The sequence below is a fragment of the Tenrec ecaudatus genome, chromosome 13, assembly GCF_050624435.1.
Source record: "Tenrec ecaudatus isolate mTenEca1 chromosome 13, mTenEca1.hap1, whole genome shotgun sequence".
Classification (NCBI taxonomy): domain Eukaryota; kingdom Metazoa; phylum Chordata; class Mammalia; order Afrosoricida; family Tenrecidae; genus Tenrec; species Tenrec ecaudatus.
The window spans coordinates 11,265,916-11,285,801 of NC_134542.1; the positions used below are offsets into that span (position 1 = coordinate 11,265,916).

Sequence of the window (19,886 nt, forward strand, 5' to 3'; positions counted from 1 at the left end):
TGGCTTGGTCCAGGCGTACCTTAATCCCCAAAGTGACTTTGCTTTTCAAAAACCCTTGCTCTTCAGCACACTAAAGAAGTCTTGAGCAGCGGATTTGTCCAATGCAGTGTGGCATTTGATTTCTTGACTGCTGCTTCCATGAATATTGATTGTGAATCCAAGCAAGATGAAGTCCTTGACAACTTCAATCTCTTCTCCATTGATCATGATACTGTCTATTGGTTCTTAACATATAGGAGTATGGTCCATATAACATATAAATATCATATATTAATGTATAATAAATAGAGCATATATGAACATATATATCAGCCCCTTAGAATGACAATAAAAAGGCAATAGAGAATTTCTCTACGGCAAAATATAACTATTATGATAATTTTGTCAATGAAAACTCTTCATATGGAATGAGAAACATAGGAATGATAGTGTGCTTCCGCCTCTTACATGGTTATTGTATTTTCAGGGTTTTCCGGGAGAAAAGGGAGAAAAGGGAGAGTCGGTGGTCATTTTAGGTGGCATCAAAGGTGTGCAGGTAAGCCTCGTCAGGTTGTGCTCTTCACAGATGATCTGCACGCAGGTAAGCCCGTGCCGGAAGCATGTGGATAGGAATTTCCTCTGCAAAGTCACGGAACACTGACTTTTATCGGTATCTGACTCAGGGGACATTACCACGCTTCCTGAGAGAAGGCACTGCCTGCGGTCGTTCCCCTGTGAAAGCTCAGGGCTGCCCAGTTATTCTTGCAGAGCACTGGGGGGTACCTTGATTTCCTGTTTCTCTACTTCAGCACAGTAGACATTTTGGGCTCTTTCTTGTGGGGCCATTCTGTGAATTCTAGCACACTAAGCAGCATCCTGGCCTCACCCCCATTAGATACCAGCAGCACCTCCCTAGTGTGACAGCCAAAAGATCTACAGTCATTGCCAGATATCCCCTGGGAGTCAAAATCACCCCCAATTGAGAACTACTGGATTTGTTTGTAGCCAGAATGTTATACGATGAATTCTTGCCATCCTATATAATGAAAGCCATTGATATCGAATCAGAAAAATGATAAATCTTTAGAGCACTGGCCTTGATAAATTACTTATGTATGTGTGTGTGTGTGTTTAAGCAGGATCTAATTGAAATATGCCAAAACTCATTTGATCTGATGGCTCTAGACTATTCTTCCATAAGAGAAATGACCATATACCCTGAAAGTATGCTGCATTCTTTTGAATTCATCGTGTCTACTGATCCCCTTCTATGGAGCTCATGGCTTCTCATAGTCAAGAGATGAGATGGTGTCTGAGGGGTCTCATTTCGGAATGCCTTTTTGTCTAAAAACTCAAACTCACTGCCATCAAGTCGAATCCGACATATAGGGACTCTAGAGGGCAGAGTTGAACTGCCCCTGTGGGTTTCTGAGACTGTAACTCTTCAGGGGAGCAGAGAGTGTCATCTGTCTCCCGAGGAGCATCTGGTCCTTCTCAACTGCCGACTGTGTGGCCAGCAGCCCAATGCATAGCCCGACACGCCACCAGGGCGCTTCTTCCCTGCTAAAAAGACGCAAACGGGTCTCATTTACCGAGCATGAGGCTAGGAAGATTTCCATCATTTTCAGAGTCAATATCAGTGACTTTTATTATATTGAATGGCAGTGTTCATATGACAGTGTTTTAACTAATGTCAGTGGAGAATGCTTCATCTCATCAAAGTGGTCAGCCTTTGTGGAAGCAACGCTTGTCCCTGCCTGTACTCAAGGGAAGGCCCATCCTTGATTCCATTATATAGGCAGAACCTCATTGCAGAATCCCCAGGAATTCCTACACCACCTCTCTTTTGGACCACTCTAGCCTGGTCCAATGGGGCAAGAAAGGGAAGGAGTGTTAGTCCAGAGATAGCATCGGAAGAAATGGGAGCATTGGAGAGAATATTTAGAGCGTGTTTTTCGTGGGAAGAGGAAACCTCATGTAGATTCCATGTCACTGCCATGGTAGCACTGTAGAATTCAGGATATAATCATGGAGAGAACAAGTCACCCCGGAGAGCCCCTCCATCTATGACATGTCAGCCCTGCAAAGCTGCCTAGACCCAATGCTTAGGCCAATCCAGATGCTTCCTCGGTGTATTTCCATTTTCATCTAACTTGCTGCTTGGGACCACTGTGTGGATCTTCTAAGTCATATCTGTCTTTATTGCAGGGTGACAGAGGGGACCCAGGACCTCCTGGCTTCCCGGTAAGTCGCCGTTGCTCTTCAAACAGCCCAAGTTTCCCTTAGCCCTGCCTCATATGTGCGACCCAGAGCAAAGCGGAAAATCACTGACGACACAGCGAGTTCAGTGTTGGATTGCTCACCACAACTTTGGTGGTTCCAACCCACACAACCGCTCTGCGGGAGAAAGATGAGGCTGTCTGCTCTCCTTGGAAATCGGCCACCTTTGAAACCCCGTGCAGTAGCTGTACTCTGTCCTGTGGGGACATTTTGAGGGAAAGTCTGTTGAGCTGTTCTCAGTCCTGTGGGTTCAGTATGAGTTAGAATCAACTCAGCAGCAGTGGGGAGAGGGAAATGAAACTGAGACCCTTGGTTCAGACTTCTTTTGCAAATTTTAAGTCGGTGAGAGCCGAGCATGAACCCAAACACTGAGACCTTTCACATGTGGGGCCTGGGGTGATTACCAGTTCTCATGCCCAAGAATCTGGCTCAGAATCATTTGGTTAGAGCAGGAGTCCTCAAACTGTGGCCCACGGGCCACATGCGGCCCGCTGAGAACATTTATCCGGCCCACCGGGTGTTTTTGCCCCATTTTGTTATTTTACTTCAAAATAAGATATGTGCAGTGTGCATAGGAATTTGTTCATAGTTTTTTTTTTAAACTATAGTCTGGTCCACCAACGGTCTGAACTGGCCCCTGTTTGAAAAGTTTGAGGACCCCTGGGTTAGAGACTTAAGTTCACCTAGTAGTTCCTTTGGGGTAGGGGTAGGCCTGGCGATCTACTTCAGAAGAACCAGCCATTGAAAACCCCTGTAGAGCACAGTTGTACACAGACACACATGAGGCCACCAGAGGTCTTAGGATGCTTTGGGGCTACAGGCCTAGGCTTTTATTGGTCTGGGCTTCCTTACATGATGCTCTTGCTATGGTACATAGCTGTGTTGTTGGTAGTGAATGCACTGATTTTTCCTGTGTTTAGGGATCTAGGGGAGCGAGTGGACCAGCAGGCCCAATGGGTGACCCAGGAGAGCCGGGGTTAAGAGTAAGTATATATGTCCCTCCAGTACTCAGGGTTAATGCTCAAACAAAGAAGCTGCATTGTAGTCTTGGTTTGGGCACACATGGCAGATCTCTGGGAGATTATGACCAGATGAACTAGTGTATATCAATGATTTTAATTTAAAAATCCAGATTAAAGCATCTTTATAAATAAACAGCCCATCCATGTGCATTAAGGGATCCCCCAAATAGGAACGTGGGACAACCAATGCAGAAGTATTCTTGCTTTTATGACTGACCATTGCTTTGTGCTTGCTCACGGTTCATTTAGGGACCTCCTGGCCATCCTGGGGATCCAGGTTTGAAGGTAGGTGGCCAAAAACAGGTTAAGATACTTAGAGTTATGAAGTCATCGATGCCTGGAGTGATATCCTTCCTCTGCTTAGACCTCATAACATAGTTCTTGTTTTGCCCATCTTCATATTCTCTGTCTTCAAGCTTAAAATTGAATCATTCCCTTCCAAAGATTAACTCATCCTTTCTCTTTGTAACGTCTGTCTAGTGACAGAATTCCATCCCCAGGTGGGAATTCAGCTCAAATGCAGACATGCCTTGGGAATCTGCAGGTTCGATTCCTGACAACTGTTGTTAGTAATAGTCCCACTGCTTTTTCTTCTTAAGTTTCTGGGTGCACCTAAAAGTTATGCTGACCTTGACTGTGGTCTGTCAAGGGTACAACCATCTTGTGAAAGAGTGTGGAATGTGATAAGAATGACCAGGATGTGACACGAGATGCAGAGTCAGCCCATGCTATTGGGAACTGGTGCCCATTGACTTGCTCACTGGGGGTTGCTGTACATCTCCCATCTGTAGGAAGAAAACTCCGTGTCTGCAGAACACAGTTATTGAGTGGTTACGTCTTTCTTAATGAATGACATTTCTTGATGTCACTGTGAAACTAACTACTGAAAAAACATTCGATCATCTTCAATAAACTGCTTAGCTAAGAACCTTAAAAACCAAACTTACTTCCATTGAGTCAGTGCTGACTCATAGCAACCATCTAGGACAGCAGAGTAGACCTGTCCCGGTGAGCTTCCAAGATTGCAACTGTTTACATGAGTTGAAAACAGCCCCCCCCCCCAAGCCTTATTTCATTTAGCTTCTTTTTTTAATTAAAAATTTAAAAATACTTTTCATTGTAAATTAGGTGAAGGTATACAGAGCTTATCACAGTTATATGTATAATATTTTATAGAGGATGTTTTAGAATATGGTCTCATTGATGGAGACTGTAATTTTTATATTTCCAGAGTTTATATATATTTGATCTATCTCCTGACACTATCTTTCAAGCCTATCATCAGCCTTTGGGCTGCTAACCCCCAGGCCAGCAGTTCTCTATGAGTTGGCAATGACTCAACGGCAGTGAGTTTGAATTTAGACAGGCAACAAAACCCAAAGATCAAGCATTCTGTCCTTTTTCTTTTCTGTAAAAGTTATGCCTTTGGACAAGAGCCAGTTTTGGTGTGGTTTTATTTCCCAACATGACACTTTCATCCTGGGCGCTAACATCTTTGAGGAAATTACCAGCCTTCTTAAGACAAAAGCAACTTGGTATTTTGCTCTGTTTTCCTTTTCGTTTCCAGGGTAACCCTGGCGTGGGAGTCAAGGGACAGAAGGGCTACCCGGTAAGAACGCCTTGGCCCAGAGAAGCTGGTGGTGGGTTGTGTGCCATAGATCTGCTTCTGATTCTTAGTCAACGTGTGCTGATTCTCTGGTCACTGCCCATCTCTACAGCTGAACCCTTGGTTTTCTTTATTTCATTAAAAATATTACTTGTACAGTGTGGTAGATGTGGAGTGGTTAGGAAATGAATAGAGGGAGGTATGGAGCCAATTAGGAAGTTCCAAGAAAAGTGAAAATGTTACTTGCAATGTTCTTTTGTCATCCCAAACTCTCGTTTATCAAAAGACCTCATAGCTTCAAGTATAAAGCACACACGCAAACTGTAGCTAGATTGATGTGTAATTATATACTTGAGTATTCATCTTGTTCCACTGAACTTGGTGATGCCGTGGGATCACATCTGGCTGCTAACCTCAACATCAGAGGTTCACACCCACCAGCTGCTCCACAGGAGACAGATGAGGCAGTACCCTCCTGGAAATCCTATCTTGGGTTGGTATCAACTCAATGGCAGTGGTATTATCTTATTAAGTAAACAAAGTGCTTGGAACCTACTGCCATCAAGGACATTCTGATTCACAAGACCCTTCATAGGGTCGCTGAGGCTGTAAATCTTTACAGGAACAGATCGTCTCAACTTTCTTCTGTGAAGTGGCTGGTGGGTTTGAACCACCAACCCTGAGGTTAGTAGTAGTCTAAAACTTCAAATAGTCTAAGTCTTTAAAGAATACTTCGAGAAAAGTAATACTATTAATTCCACTTCACTCATTAGGAATGCTTTTGTGAAGGAAATGAGAAAGCTGAAATGGATTTGAAGGAATTTGCCCCAAAGTAACAGCCAGTAAGCCTGGTTTGCAAATGCAGGTGGCCTAGTCCGCAGCCTCGTCTGAGCCCTGAAACCCCAGGGAGGATGGCCCTGCTCTCAAACAATATTTAGAAAAGCAACAAATAATTGTCTTCTCATTATGGGGAGTAACTTTTGTTATACTGTGGTACGACCATTGGGCTGCTAAGGACAAGGTCGGCAGTTCAAAACCACCAGCTAATCTGGGGGAGAATCCGGAAAGTTAGTTTCAGAAACCCACAGGGCCAGTTCCACCCTGTCCTTTAGGGCTGGATGAGTCAGAATTGCTTTGATGGCCAGGAGCTTGATTTTTGAGGGGCAAAATAAATTCAAACCACATTTTCTTTTTCATGAGAATAGGATTTGAGTTGGTTTAACCAAAACTTTGGGGTCATTTCAGAGTTATTTTCACTATACTATTGGCAAAAAACATTTCCATTTATAATATCTAGCAATAATGAGGAATAACCTAAATCTATCCAGAATTTGATGGTCGGATAAATGATAGTACTTTCTAAACAAAGATTATTGCATGTGCATTAAACACTAGATTTGTGAGGAGTTTTTTTAGTATATTAGAAAGTGTTCACACAATAGTATTAACTTATAAGAGTATTAACTTATAAGTTATAGATGGATATAAAATATAAATAATATAGACTATAAATTACATGCCCAAACCAAATCCTCTGCCATTGAGTCAATTTTGACTCTGAATGATCCTACAGGAAAGAGTGGAACTACTCCTTAGGGCTTCCATCTGAGACTGAGGGGCTACCCCCCAAAACCAGAAAAAAGTTCCACTGAGTGGAGCTTTCACAGTACGCATTTTGCCTGCGAGGTGGGCACCAAGCAACTCACTCTGAGTTGGTGCACCTAATGGTGTTGCCTGGGAAGGTTTTCTCTGGTCACAGTGAATTTTTACGTAAAAGCAGTTTCATTCAAACCTTGTTTTTTGTGATGGCCAGTTTAAGAGAACAGCATGTGGCTGTGAAATTTTGTTTCCTGCTCGGGGGTTGGGGTTTGGGGTTGGGGATTGGGGTTGGCGGCAAGACACAGAAACTGTTGCGATGTTGGCTGACAGGGACAGTGCTGTGGGAAAAACTCAAGTGTACAAGTGGTTTTCTCATTTCAAGAAACATGAAAAGGAAGAGGGGCACGAAAGGACAGCAACTTGATGATGTGGAAGGGGTGAAGGCAAAAACAAGGGATGTGCTGTCAGCCATCCAAACAGATGAGTTGGAAACATTTTTCCAAGAATGGGATTGCAGATTTGATAAATGTATTCAGTGTAATGGAGAGTACTTTGGAGGTGATAAGGTTGTTTTGTAGAAAAATTTAAATTCATAGCTTTGGGTGGTACCCCCTAATAAATCTTTCAGAGTGCCTGGTGGGTTTCAACTGCCAAACTTATGGGCTAACAGCACACTATATAACCCACTAGGCTGCCAGAGGTCCTTATGCATTACATAGTATATTTTACATTCTTAAATAACTATTAAAATTACTAAACATTTGTAAGTACACCTCAGAACCAAACCCACTGTCACTGAGTGGATTCCAACTTGTAGAAAACTTATCTAGGATTTCTGAATCTGAACATTTTTTATGGCAAATGTTCTGAGGAGCAGCTGGTAGGTTTGAACCCCCAACCTCGCCATTAGCAGTTCTGCATTTACCCGAAAGCAGAACCAGTGTTTTATATGTATTTCATATTATGTCAATTTTATTATATCAGTAATACATTTAAAAATGATTCAAATTTAATTAATAAATGACTTTAAATCATAATTTACATACTTAGTGTGTAATAGGTATATATATCACACACATACACATATGTTGTTTTTGTTGTTAGGTACCATCAAATTGGTTCCAACTCATAATGACCTTACGCACCACCGAACAAAACACTGCTCGGTCCTGCATCACCCTCACAATTGTTCCTGGCTTGAGCCCATTTTTTGGCCCACTGTGTCAATCCATCTTGTGGAGGGGCTTCCCCTTTATTGCTGTTTATTTGTTAGTGTACCAAACACTGCGCCCTTCTCTAGGGACTGGTCTCTCCTGACAACATGTCCAAAGTATGTACGATGAAGTCTTGCCACCTGTGCCTCTAAGGAGCCCTCTGACCGTACTTCTTCCAAGGCAGATGGGTTTGTCTTTTTAGCAGCTCATGGTACTTTCAATATTCTTCTCCAGCACCACCATTCAAGTGCATCAGTCCTTCTTTGGTCTTCCTTATTCCATGTGAACTTTCACATGCACACGAGGCAATGGAAAATGTCATGCTCCTTAGTCCTCACAGTAACATCTTAGCTTTTCCATCCTCTGGAGAGGTCTTGTGCAGCAGGATTACTTACAGCAACCCGACTTTGGATCTCTTGACGGGGGCTACCAGGAGCGCTGATTGTGGGTACAAGCAAAACTAACTCCTTGACAGCGTCAACCTTTGCTCCATTTATCATGATGTTACCGATTGATCACACCACAAAAAACTGTACCAACTTTTCAATAGAAATTGTCAGTGAGCAGTAGGATTATGGGTCACTTTAACTTTTTAACTTGATTTTTAACAATAAGCATGGATTAAAATTTTAATTAGAAAAACAAAACAAAAAACACATCATTGAAAACAGCTTCATGGTTGTGCCAGGATTTACACGGTAAATTCCTGATCCATGAGATTTTATATCCTTTACCATAATATGGACCAAAATCTTCTTTGTTTCAAAACATAAATTGATATTAATTCCTATTTTTTTAAGCTCAAGTGTATCAGAGGGGAGATCAAGTGACAAGGTTTTAACCATTCAAGTCAGATTTATTTTAATCTACTGTAGTCATCTTTCCAATACTCTGATAGCCAGATTATTCCCATGCCCCAACTATAGTTATATGGAAATCGCTGGAGGCCTATGTATACCCTGTGTGTACCCTGTGAATATATTTTGGGCTTCCACATACTTAGTTTTCTGCACACCAGAATCTATCTCACAATTTAAGCTCTGATACTATTCCGTCCTTTGGGTTTGGATTACATAATTTACAATCCTTGGATCACAGATGTTAGCGTGTTTCTGCCATGTGGATTTAGTTGACATCCTACTTAGGTGACTGCTTGTTTGATTGTTTGTAGACAAGACTTTAAGACCCTAGACGCTATTCTATCTGATAGCCAGGCACCATCTAATTTCTTCACCGCACTTTGCCATACCACCTATATTTCCTGTGTTTCCCTCATGAGAGTGAATATTGAGCAGGGCCATGTCATAAGAATTAATTGTTCCTAGATTGGAGTTAGGATGAAGTGTGAGCTCAGAATCTATTTCCGAATTGATGTTTTGTTTTTTTAATCTGTTTCTGGTTTTGTGTTTTGTTTCAAAGGGTGAGGTTGGCCAACAAGGTTCTCCAGGACCAACCCTTTTGGTGGAGCCACCTAACTCTAGTCTCTACAGAGGAGAGAAGGTAACATCCATGAATCTGCACCCTGCTGGGGTAAAGTCTCAGCATTTTCCCAGTAGTTACTCTGTGTTGGCAAAGCACTGAACACCTTCCCTGTGTGCCCTCTGGATCCCACAAGAACCTTCACAGGTGTCCACCGTTATGACCCCACTGTACAGAGGAAGAAAATGAGGCTGGGAAAAGCTACGGACATGCTCAAATTTACTCAGCTGCTGGGTGGGAGAGCGTAGCTGAGGATGTGAAGTTATAGCATGCCTTCCAAGACACAATGCCCCTTGGTCTGTTAACTGAGAAGCCCACTGGAAGCCAGTTATTTATGAGCTAATTGAGACGGCCACAAATGCAGAGAGCTGGGCCCATCAAAGACCCTTGGTGTGTTAGGCAGGGTTCTATAGAAAAACAAGACCAGGATATATATATATATATATATATATATATATATATATATATATATATGAATAGGTTTATACAGCAAGAAGGAATATAACAGCTAATTAGTCCACACAGCAATACAGAGGGTTCAGTTCGACTCATTTCTGTGGAACAGTTAATATACCGGAAGTCCTTCAATTCACCTGGGCTGCTGGGTCCAAGGTCAAGGAAACAGACAGCAGAGTTCTCCCTGAGGCAAGGCAAGCAGAGTCTGCCCACAGGCAACAAACAGCTGGGTGGGTCACCAATAGTCAGTAGCTCAGGAGCTTGGCGAAGCAGGCCTTGAAGGAGCCTCAATCTCTAGCGACACAATCCATAGGCGGGCCGGGCCTACAGGTGATGTAGCTCACAGGTGAAGGCAGGGAACTTAGCAACAGAAGCAGCTTGAATGCTCCAGCATGCTCCAATCACCAGAGAGCAAGAGAGTCGGGGATGGGCCTTGCAGAACCATTTATATCTTTGTTCTCCAATCAAATTGCAACCTGATTAATTCCACATATTCTTATTGGCCGGGTTGGCATAATAAACCTAAATATCACACTTGGCAAAGATGAATTCTTCTCCAGCCTCCAGCACGGATGTTACTGATGCTCTAGAAGATTCTGCCCTTTGGTTACTGGGTTACATTTCTCTGCTTTTCTCAATGGCTGCATTTTCAATGCTCCCACAGGCCTGGTCCCATGGTCATCCACTTCTGTGTCCCACCTCTCACACGGGGAACTGGCCTGAGAACATCAAGTGTATGAGTGTGCTTGGGTTTTAGGGGGTTAGTGAGTAAAATTTCAAGGGAAATCTCTTATTTAAAACAAGTAAACAAATCTAATAAAATAGGGTATCACAATAGATTGCTGTAGGAGATTGAATCTGATGTGCTAAATACCAAGATCAAACCAGATTATCTTTGTTGTGACATTTAGGGGGTCCAAGGAATGCCGGGAAGTAGAGGGCCACCCGGACCTCCTGGACTCAAGGTAGTTTACCTATGTCTTCTCTCTCTCTCTCTCTCTCTCTCTCTCTCAATTGTTTGATACAATATCTCAATATTTTAAAAGTTCGTGGTTCTATCGCTACTGTAAATGCTAAGATGCGCTGCCAGCTTACTCTTTCCTTGGTGTCGTAGTTGGCTTTGATAGGGTGGCTGTTCTAAAGGAACAGTGTTTCCTTCAAGCTGTATAAAGGTCTTTGCTTTGCATATTGCTTGGATTTATTTCCTTCCTTGGTAGTCTCTTCGTACTGTTCTCTCTTACAGGGGAAACCTGGTCTTGGGGGAAAAGGAGAGAAAGGTATTGCTGGATTTCCAGGCCCTCCGGTAAGAATCACTCAAATCCCTAACGGCTTCAAAGCAGTGGAAGCCATTTCTCTTTCTCGTGTTCCTAAAGAGAAGACCAATATGCCTGTGGACTTAAAAGGGGAAGACACTTTGGACACAAGCTGTCCGTTTTGGGACAGGAATGGTGCTAACAGGTCAACTTCCCAGAGCATCCCTTCCTCTCATGGACGCCATCTAAATAAAACCGGGAAGGGGGAGTTGGAAGGGTTGGGGGAAGTTATGGCAGCATTTCCGGTCTGGTGCAGTGCCTGCGTGACAATAGCTTTGGATAGATGATGTCCATTCTATTTGATAAAATAAGGTCACCAACTTAAAGAGAGAGTGGGGGGAAATAAAATTTAAAAAATCAGGCCCAAACATCACTGGGCATTTCCATTCCTAGCATCATCATATGGGCCAGAACCCCGCTGACGAGATGGCCATTGAATGAGCTGACGTGGCTCCAGATTTGTCCGTAATGGGATCATAATTTGTGAGGTCGATAATGCTCGGCGCAACTGTTAAATCTCCAGACAAAGTATGTTGCCATGATTTCAAAGCTATTTGGCCCAGGGCAAGCATTACAGCGGAAGCACTGAGAATATAAGAGCGAAGAGAACAAAATACGTTCCTAACTTAGAGCCCCGGTAATGGCATGCATTTTAGGAGTATGGCTAATCGAAGGTCACTTAAAACAGCGTGTTCTGAAGGGGCGGGGTTGCCTCCATGTTCCTCTGTGCAGCTAGCTACCTTTCAGACAGGATTGACTACCTATGCCACAGGCTCACCGGACGGAAAACGATTCGTGGACCTGCATCCTGCATTTTAACTTAGTTCTGCTTGTGTCCCTTCTTTTGTGTGAATTTATTAGGGCGACCCTGGTTTCTATGGATCTCCAGGCTTTCCAGGACTGAAGGTAAAAGGCACCACCAGGGAGTTGATGAATAGTTGCTCATTAGTAAATGCAGTTCAGTATCCTTCAGGATTGTATGCTCCCATGCAAACCTTCAGAAGCAAGTTGTTAGGCAAGACAGACCCATTCACTTGATGAATTGAATAATTTGGATATGGGGTGCAAGACTGTCTGATGCAACTCATAAGCAGAGTGAACACTACAGAGCCACTAAGTGCTCATGCATCATTCATAGTAGATGCAAATGAGGCAGCTTGGTACCTAATCACAGGTCGTTTGAAACTAAAGGCTTGTTTGTGGTTCTTTGTAGGGGGAATCGGGACTGATTGGTAATCCTGGGCCATTTGGATTTCTTGGCTCAAAGGTAAAAAATAAATAAATAAGTGAGTCTATTTGAGTAGAGTCATTATAAAACTTTATATTGTTTATGTTCCCTAATAAAAAATAATTTAAAAAACCATTTAGAGAAGCATTCATAGTATTAGCTGCCCCTCAGGGTTTACAAGGCAGTACATGTTTCTCTCTGGTGGTGCACACATCAGCCTTCTTCTCCATTAGCAGCTGAGCACTTTAACCACCATGTCACCAGGCCTCCTACAGTTGTTGTTGTTGTTGTTGTTTTTTTTGAAGTGTTTTAAGGGAGCATTCCTAAATGTAACTTTTGCCAGAAACACAGTTAATGTTGTCTGGATTACGCTAATGTGTGGTGTGCTGATTAATTTTTATATTTCAAGAATGATCCTTGAAGTGGCGAATAGTAATGAAGGATTAAAAGTCTGCAGAGAAAGAAGCCAGTTTCGAGTTTACAGACGAGGAAAGGCTTGACTGAGAGGACGGGGTGGGGGTGGGGAGGCTCTGCTGAGGGCACTGTGGGGTGGACACCACCTCAGTGGATCAGAGAGGCCACCGGGGAGCAAAGGGGAACTAGAGAGGCTCCTGGGGAGGAGGGGACCCACAGGGAGCAATGAAGTCACCAGGATGGCAGAGCCCAGGGCTTGTCCACAGAAAGGTCAGTGGACCTTCTCAAAGAGGAAACAGGGTGGAGAGGTTCATGTCAGAGGTTGAGGAGGAGGTTGTGACAAATGCTCAGAAGACAAGTCTGGAGAGGTCAGGAGGAAACAAGTCTTAGTGCAGTGGTTCCCAACCTTCCTCATGCCGCGACCCTTTCATACAGCGCCTCATGTGGTGGTGGCTCCCAACCATAACATGATTTTTGTTGCTACTTCATCACTGTAATTTTGCTACTGTTATGAATCGCCATGTAAATATCTGATATGCAGGACGTATTTTCTTTGTTACAAGTGGAACATAATGAAAGCATAGTGATTAATCACAAAAACAAGATGTAATTCTAGATTGTGAAATATTCATTTCTAATTACGAATACATGAAAATTTGCCCTGAAGCATGGTGCAGCATGGGTAACAGTCTTCATAGCACAACAGTAAACTGCATTGCTACATTTTGCGACAGTATAGATAAAAAGCCAACGTCAGTGCGAAGGTGGAGACAGCTTCTTTCTCACTAGATCAACCTATCTGCACGTGGGCAGACCTGCCCGGAGACGACAGAAAGAGCCGTCTCGGTTCCTAAGACCATTGGAAATCATGTGTTTTCTAAATGGTTTTAGGCGACCCCTGTGAAAGGGTCATTTGACACTCCCCCAAGAGGTCGCGACCCACAGGTTGAGAACCGTTGTCTTTGAAGGTAGTCACGTCAGGCTCCACACACTTACTTTGATGGAGCACCTCGTCTGAGGGCTAGGACAGATGCAGAGCTCAGGGTTAGCTGGCTAGTGGAGAAGACAGGAAAACAAATGCTTCTATTACTGAGGAGAGGGAGGGGGGAGAAGGGAAGGAGGTGGGGGGAGAGGAGGGAGAAGAAAGCCTTAATGAACAATCCTGTAGACGCATCCTGATTACAAGGGAGAGAATCTGGAGTAGAATTTCTCATTCTTAATGGGATCCAGACTTTCTGGAACCACTGACTAGAAGCACCCCCAAATGACTGTCCTGAGATCATCTTTAAACCTTAAGCCAAAGTATCCCTTGATGTCTTCCTGAAACCAAACTACCACCAAACCACGTGCAACCAAACCCACTGCCACGGAGTCCATTCTCACCCCAAACAGCTCCGTGGGGCAGAGCAGAGCTGCCCCTGGGGGTTGCAAGGCTGTAAATCTGGACAGAAGCCAACCACCCATCCTTTCTTGCAGGGAGCCCCATTAGCTAAGAATGCTGCCTGGGGCATTGCTCTCTTTTAAAGACCATCTATACCGAGATCGAATAGACAACAGCAACTTGAAAAGTTAGGTAGCAAGGAAGTGTGGGTAGGGAGTTTATGCTAATGGAGATGAATGACTTGGAAAAGGAGGCTGGGACCGTTTGCACAACTTGAAGTATATAATCCAAGTCACTGAATTGTACGTGTCAATATGCTTGAGTTCTTTTAGGTTCTGCTGTGTCTATTTTCAACAACGGCTAATTTTTTTTTAAGAACCGGAGGACACGCTTGAGATCTCCTGCTTGTACCAAGACTGAATGTCTTCCATGTCCCTGACCACTCTGTGATCCCAGATAGAGCATCTACTCAGAACAAGCGAAGGGAGCATTCTGGGAATAAAGGAGGAGGGACAATGTGGGCTGCTAAAATAAAACCTAGATTCAGAACTCGCCAGCTATTTGCCCCGGAGTGTCGACTTCAGACGTGCATGCTCAGAGCACAGTGAAGACACTCAATGGCATCCGAGGTATCTGCTTTATGAGCCTGGGAAGTGCCAGTTGGTCAGGGATGTCTCTCTTACAGGTTGGACGTAGATGCATTGTTCTTCCCCTAGGAATCCATAAGCCATTCATTTCCCTACCCAGCCTATAATCTTTGCTGCTTATGTAAATACACTCGTGTCCTGTGTACTGGAGATTTAATGTCAGGCAACGTGAGAGGAATGTTCATCTTACTAAGAGCAGTGAATGATGGTTTCAGGGGGATCCCGGAGACCGTGGACGCCCAGGACCACCAGGTGTTGTGCTGACTCCACCTGTTCCACTCAAAGGTGTGTGCTCCAGTGGGTTCCTTTATACATGATGCAGAAATCAGGTTTGAGTGGCCCCTGCAGGTGAACCTGCTCTAGTGTTTTCTTAGCTTGCACACGAAACCCCAAGCCCCCTGCAACCACACCCAGTCCAACTTCCAGTACCCTCTGTAGGATTTCTGAGGCTGTACATCTTTACTGGAGCAGACAGCCTCTTGTCTGCACAATAGAAGGGCTCAGTGCCTGAATCTGACTGTGAGTAGGTACTGATCCCTGTGCAGGTAGAGATGGGGCCTTGGCATGTTTCAAGGGGCATACACTCCAAGCTCACTGCTATCGAGTTGATTCCAAACCATACTGACCCTCCAGGACATGGTCGAACTGCCCCATGTGGGTTTCTGAGGCTGTAACTCTAGGGGATTGGATTATACAAGATACCAAGTTTTATGTCAATTAGCAGAAAGTGACTCTTGGATACTCATTAAAAAAGGTCTAAAACCGTTTAAATAATGCCTACCGCAAAATGGTAGTACCAAGAAAAATCAACAGAGTAAACCATTTGCTATCAAGTCAAGGCCGACTCATGGTTCCTAACCCATACATTTCAGCGTAGAATGTTTTCCATCAGGGACTGCTGATTTGTTTGGAAGTCGACCCCCTCAGCATCCACTGGAGCTTCCAGGCTTCCCACTAGCAGTCGAGTGCATGAACCCTTTGACCACTTCTAGTCCAAGTGTATGTGTCTGCAGAAGAGGCACGGCTGAGGCGCAGACCTAAGAGAATCCATTTTAAATATGGTAAAACACACACACAGGACCACTTCCAAAAAAAAATCTAGCTAGCTACACTTTATCGGTCCCCACAAATTGTGCATTGTAACCTCATGTCTCTACTTATTCATCCCTATGTGTAATTATTTTTGCAGGCCCTCCAGGGGATCCAGGTTTCCCTGGCCTCTATGGAGAAATGGGAGCAGTTGGACCCTCTGGTCCCCCAGGTGTTTCAGGTAGACCAGGGGAAGCCCGAACAGGTAAGCATTGATTTGCTCCCCCCCCGCCCCCACATCGTCCTCCACCCTGTGGTTCTCATCTCTAGCTAATACTGAGATCACCTTGTTGCTCTGTTGTGGCCAGGTGACACTGATTTGATTCTGACCCGTAGCGACCTGGGGTGCAAAGGAACCCAATGCTGTCTGGTCCTGCGCCCTGCTTGCAATCATTGCTGTGTTTGAGCTCCTGGTACACGCCACGGTCATCCCTCTCATTCAGGGTCTCCTTCTTTTTGATGCCCCTCTACTGTGTATGATGTAGCTCTCCAGAGACTGGTCCCTCCTGCTAACAAAGTACTCACCACTCTCACCTTACAACAACAACAACAACAAATACAAACCGCTGCCGTCGAGAGAATTCCAACTCAGCAATCCTAGTAGCGTTTCCAAGGCTGCCCCTCCGTGAAGGAGCCGATGCTGCCGCATTCCTCTCCCTTGGAGTGGTTGTGAGTTTCAGTCACTGCGCCTGTGGGTAGCAGGATAGGACAGTGCTTACCGAAGGGCACCACCGGGTCCTTTTACCTGCACCCTAAAATAGGTCTTATGGCTGAGGATGCAAGGCTTGATCTCGCCAACTTTGGGCATGGCATCAGGAGAGTTCAGTTCGTAGAGAAGGACGCCAGGCTGGATACAATAGGTGCCGGGCGGCGTTGAAGAACGAAGCTCCTCTGTGAGGCCGACGGGCACAGTAGCTGTCACAATGGGTTCAAGCAAAGACCAATGGTGAGGATGGTTGTGCTCGGTCATGTATAGGGTCGCAGTTGTGCTTGGTCGTGTATAGGGTCACAGTTGTGCTCGGTTGTGTATAGGGTTGCAGTTGTGCTGTCGTGTATAGGGTCACAGTTGTGCTCGGTCATGTATAGGGTTACAGTTGTGCTCGGTTGTGTATAGGGTCGCAGTTGTGCTGTCGTGTATAGGGTCGCAGTTGTGCTATCGTGTATAGGGTCACAGTGAGTGGGAACCTGCTCAACAGCGCCTAACAAGAACATCTCTGGAGTAGCTTAAAGACTAGATCTCTGTAACGGGCTTCTCATAAGATGATCGCCCATGGGTACCGTTAGAAACTGCTGCGAGAGTTACTGTTCCATTCACTTCTCCAGCCTCCTGGGCGGCTCTTCTGTCCTATGTGAAACACAGAAATAAAAATGCCTAAATTAAGGGGCGGGGGTGGGGGATAGTTAACGAACAGCCTTAAAATACCAGCTCCTTCCCTGCCCCCAAATAATTCAAGCACAAACGGGCTACTGAAAAAATGTGCAAAAGGCAAGAACAGGCGGTTCTCCTAAAATGACATCGAAGTGGCTGACAAACACATGAAAAATGCCATGATCACCAGCCATCTGGGAGACGCAGATTAAAACTTCAGTGAGATGCCACCTTACACTCACAATGATAGCCCAACTGAAAACAAAACAAAACAGAAAACAACAAGTGCTGGGAGGATGTGGAGAAAGTGGAATTTCTATACACTGCTGGTGGACTGGGACGTATAACCACTCTGGCCAGACGTCTTCCAAGCTAGATTTGCTGTTCTTTGGCAGTCTGTGGTACTTTCAATATGCATCGCCGGCACCATAATCCAATCCCACACAATGCACATATAGAACACCCCCCCCCCAAAGAAATGAGACAAAACATGCATTGCGTGCTCCCCCATGTTTACGGCAGCACGGTTCACAATAGCAAGAAACTGGAAGCAGCCCATGTGTCCAACAGGGAAAGACTGGATAAAGAAGTCATGGTACATGCATACAATGTACACCATGCATCCCGAAAATCTGTGAGGAAAGCATGAAACTGAATGGAATGGGAAGAGCTGGAAGCCATTGTTCTGAGTGAAGTTTGTCAATCACAGAATGGCAAAGCCCACTACTATAGACTAGGAAGTTTTCTGCTCTTAGAATACGTAAACTTTTGATTGGTCTCCCCAAACAATGGGGTACACAGCCTGCCTAGTGTCCAGGAACCCTAATATATGCTCCAGGAGCCCCCTTGTAGGCTCCATAGAACCCCCCTATGTGCTCATCTTAAGAACCACCTCGAAAAAGAGACATCACCTCAGCTGGGGTCACTACTTCCAGAAGGGGGGACAGGGAGAAGGCCCTCCACTTGATGCCACACACACTGAGATAAGGTCACACCGAATCCATGGACACGCTCAGCAGTGAGAGGGGCCGTGGTCCAGCTGCCATGCAGCGCGCATTGGAAGGTGCGTCGCTCGCTGCGGATGCCGTCAGGTTAACATTGAGCACATTCTCATGTCAGCTCCCCCTCGAGCCATTGTAGGTTTGTTCTCCTTGTGAGTGTTTTCTGGTTTCTTTTCAGTCGAGGGTTTCTCTGTTCTACTTGGTTATTGTTGTTGCTTTGTATGTTTTTCTGTATGTGAAATCCAAGGTAGGTTCTTTAGAGACGATTGGTAACTGGATTAATGAATGATTCCTTGGGCATATGGCCAGGGAAATGGGGGGGGGGGCTGGGAAGGGGAAGAAAGGGACCTTGAACATCAGTGAGGAAAACAACGAAGAACATGTTCCAAACTTGATTGTGGGATGACTGTATGACCCGTCTTAGTGTGACTAACCTATTGAATCACATAAGATGTACATTATATGCCAACAAAACTGTTAAAAAACGAGCAACAGAAATTAGTTCTGTGGTCTAAGGAAGGCCATGGATTTTGCTTTCTTCTTCAGAAAGCTTACTATTCATAGTCTGTGTGATTTTCATTATTGTTTTCTCTTGGAGGTATGATGGGGCCCCCTGGCCCCCGAGGATTTCCTGGTTATCCGGGGCTTCCGGGGACAGCCGGTGTTCCTGCGAGAGCTGACTCAGCTCCAGGGAAACCAGGGAACCCGGGACCCCCTGGCTTGCCCGGCGCACCAGGGATGCAGGGACCCCCAGGATCAGAAGGTGACACGATCCTCATGTTTCACATTCCTTAGCATGCATGGTGCAGTGGATATTTCCATGTATGTAATATGTATGTGATATAATGTGTATAATGTGTCACGAACAAAGTGAGTCATGAAATCTGTTTTTACAAATAAGTAAATCGAGCTTGGACTCATATGTCAACAGGGGCCTGTGGAGTTACTTGGTTGGGAGTGCGAAGGGTAGTCTTCAGGGAAGTTCAAAGATAATGCCCAGCTAGAACAATGAAGAACTAGCGATGCAGACATGTTGGACAGTCAGAGAGGGGCAAATAAGAGAAGAGACAGTGGCTGGTGTGCAAAGCTTCACTGGTCCCACAGCCAGGTTAGCACCCAGCTCCCCGAGGTCTGCAGGGCTTTCGAAAATGCTGCTTGCTCCTATTGCCTCTTCTTCCTGTCCCTTTGTCCTGTGAGCTTTGACCGCTGTAGTACACCCGTTTCCTGGTGGGTTGTGTTTGTTTGTTTTTCATGAGATTGTAGAGACAGGGTTGAATCTGTGGTTTGTGTCCCATCACAGAAGTCTCTGGAATTCTGCTTTTAAAACGCCCTGATTGAGGCTTCCCGCATTAGCTCATGGTCAATCCTTGAGGGGGTGGTCTTTTAAAAATGGGTTGTGGGGTTTGCTTCTTGGTTTTGTGTCCCATGGCTTGTTCTGCACCGCCATGGAATCCACTCACCGAGCTGAGGGATGGCGCTACAGCAGCTGTGCGGCAGGGCCACCTGTGGTCTGCTCCTAGAGACGATCAGAGATCAGAGAGGAAGCACACAGGAAAGGAACAAAGCTAGACGGGGGGGGGGGGGGGGGGAGGAGGACTGATCCTAGAGAAGACAGTCTTAAATAAGAATAATATAATAACAATAACAATAATGGGATTCTCTCTGTCCACCGCAAAGTGGTATATTGTCGTGTTGGATACCCTGGACCACAGGGACTGAAAGGCCACGTGGGTCCTCCCGGAAAAAGAGGCTCCAAAGGAGAAAAAGGCAAGTCTGCATCTGGGTGGGATTTCTGGAAGGCAGTCCCAT

General features: G+C 45.0%; 1 protein-coding gene across 1 annotated transcript in view; it reads left to right on the forward strand.

Moving 5' to 3' along the window:
- COL4A4 (collagen type IV alpha 4 chain) overlaps positions 1-19,886 on the forward strand; it is a 131,141-nt gene that overhangs the window by 39,515 nt on the left and 71,740 nt on the right. Inside the window, exons 7-20 of the mRNA XM_075530204.1 lie at positions 467-535; positions 2,188-2,223; positions 3,180-3,242; positions 3,531-3,566; positions 4,849-4,890; positions 9,120-9,200; positions 10,547-10,600; positions 10,879-10,938; positions 11,810-11,854; positions 12,162-12,215; positions 14,834-14,903; positions 15,808-15,912; positions 18,676-18,840; positions 19,755-19,844. Coding sequence (XP_075386319.1) covers positions 467-535; positions 2,188-2,223; positions 3,180-3,242; positions 3,531-3,566; positions 4,849-4,890; positions 9,120-9,200; positions 10,547-10,600; positions 10,879-10,938; positions 11,810-11,854; positions 12,162-12,215; positions 14,834-14,903; positions 15,808-15,912; positions 18,676-18,840; positions 19,755-19,844 — 970 coding nt within the window. The remainder of the gene's footprint in view (positions 1-466; positions 536-2,187; positions 2,224-3,179; positions 3,243-3,530; positions 3,567-4,848; positions 4,891-9,119; positions 9,201-10,546; positions 10,601-10,878; positions 10,939-11,809; positions 11,855-12,161; positions 12,216-14,833; positions 14,904-15,807; positions 15,913-18,675; positions 18,841-19,754; positions 19,845-19,886) is intronic.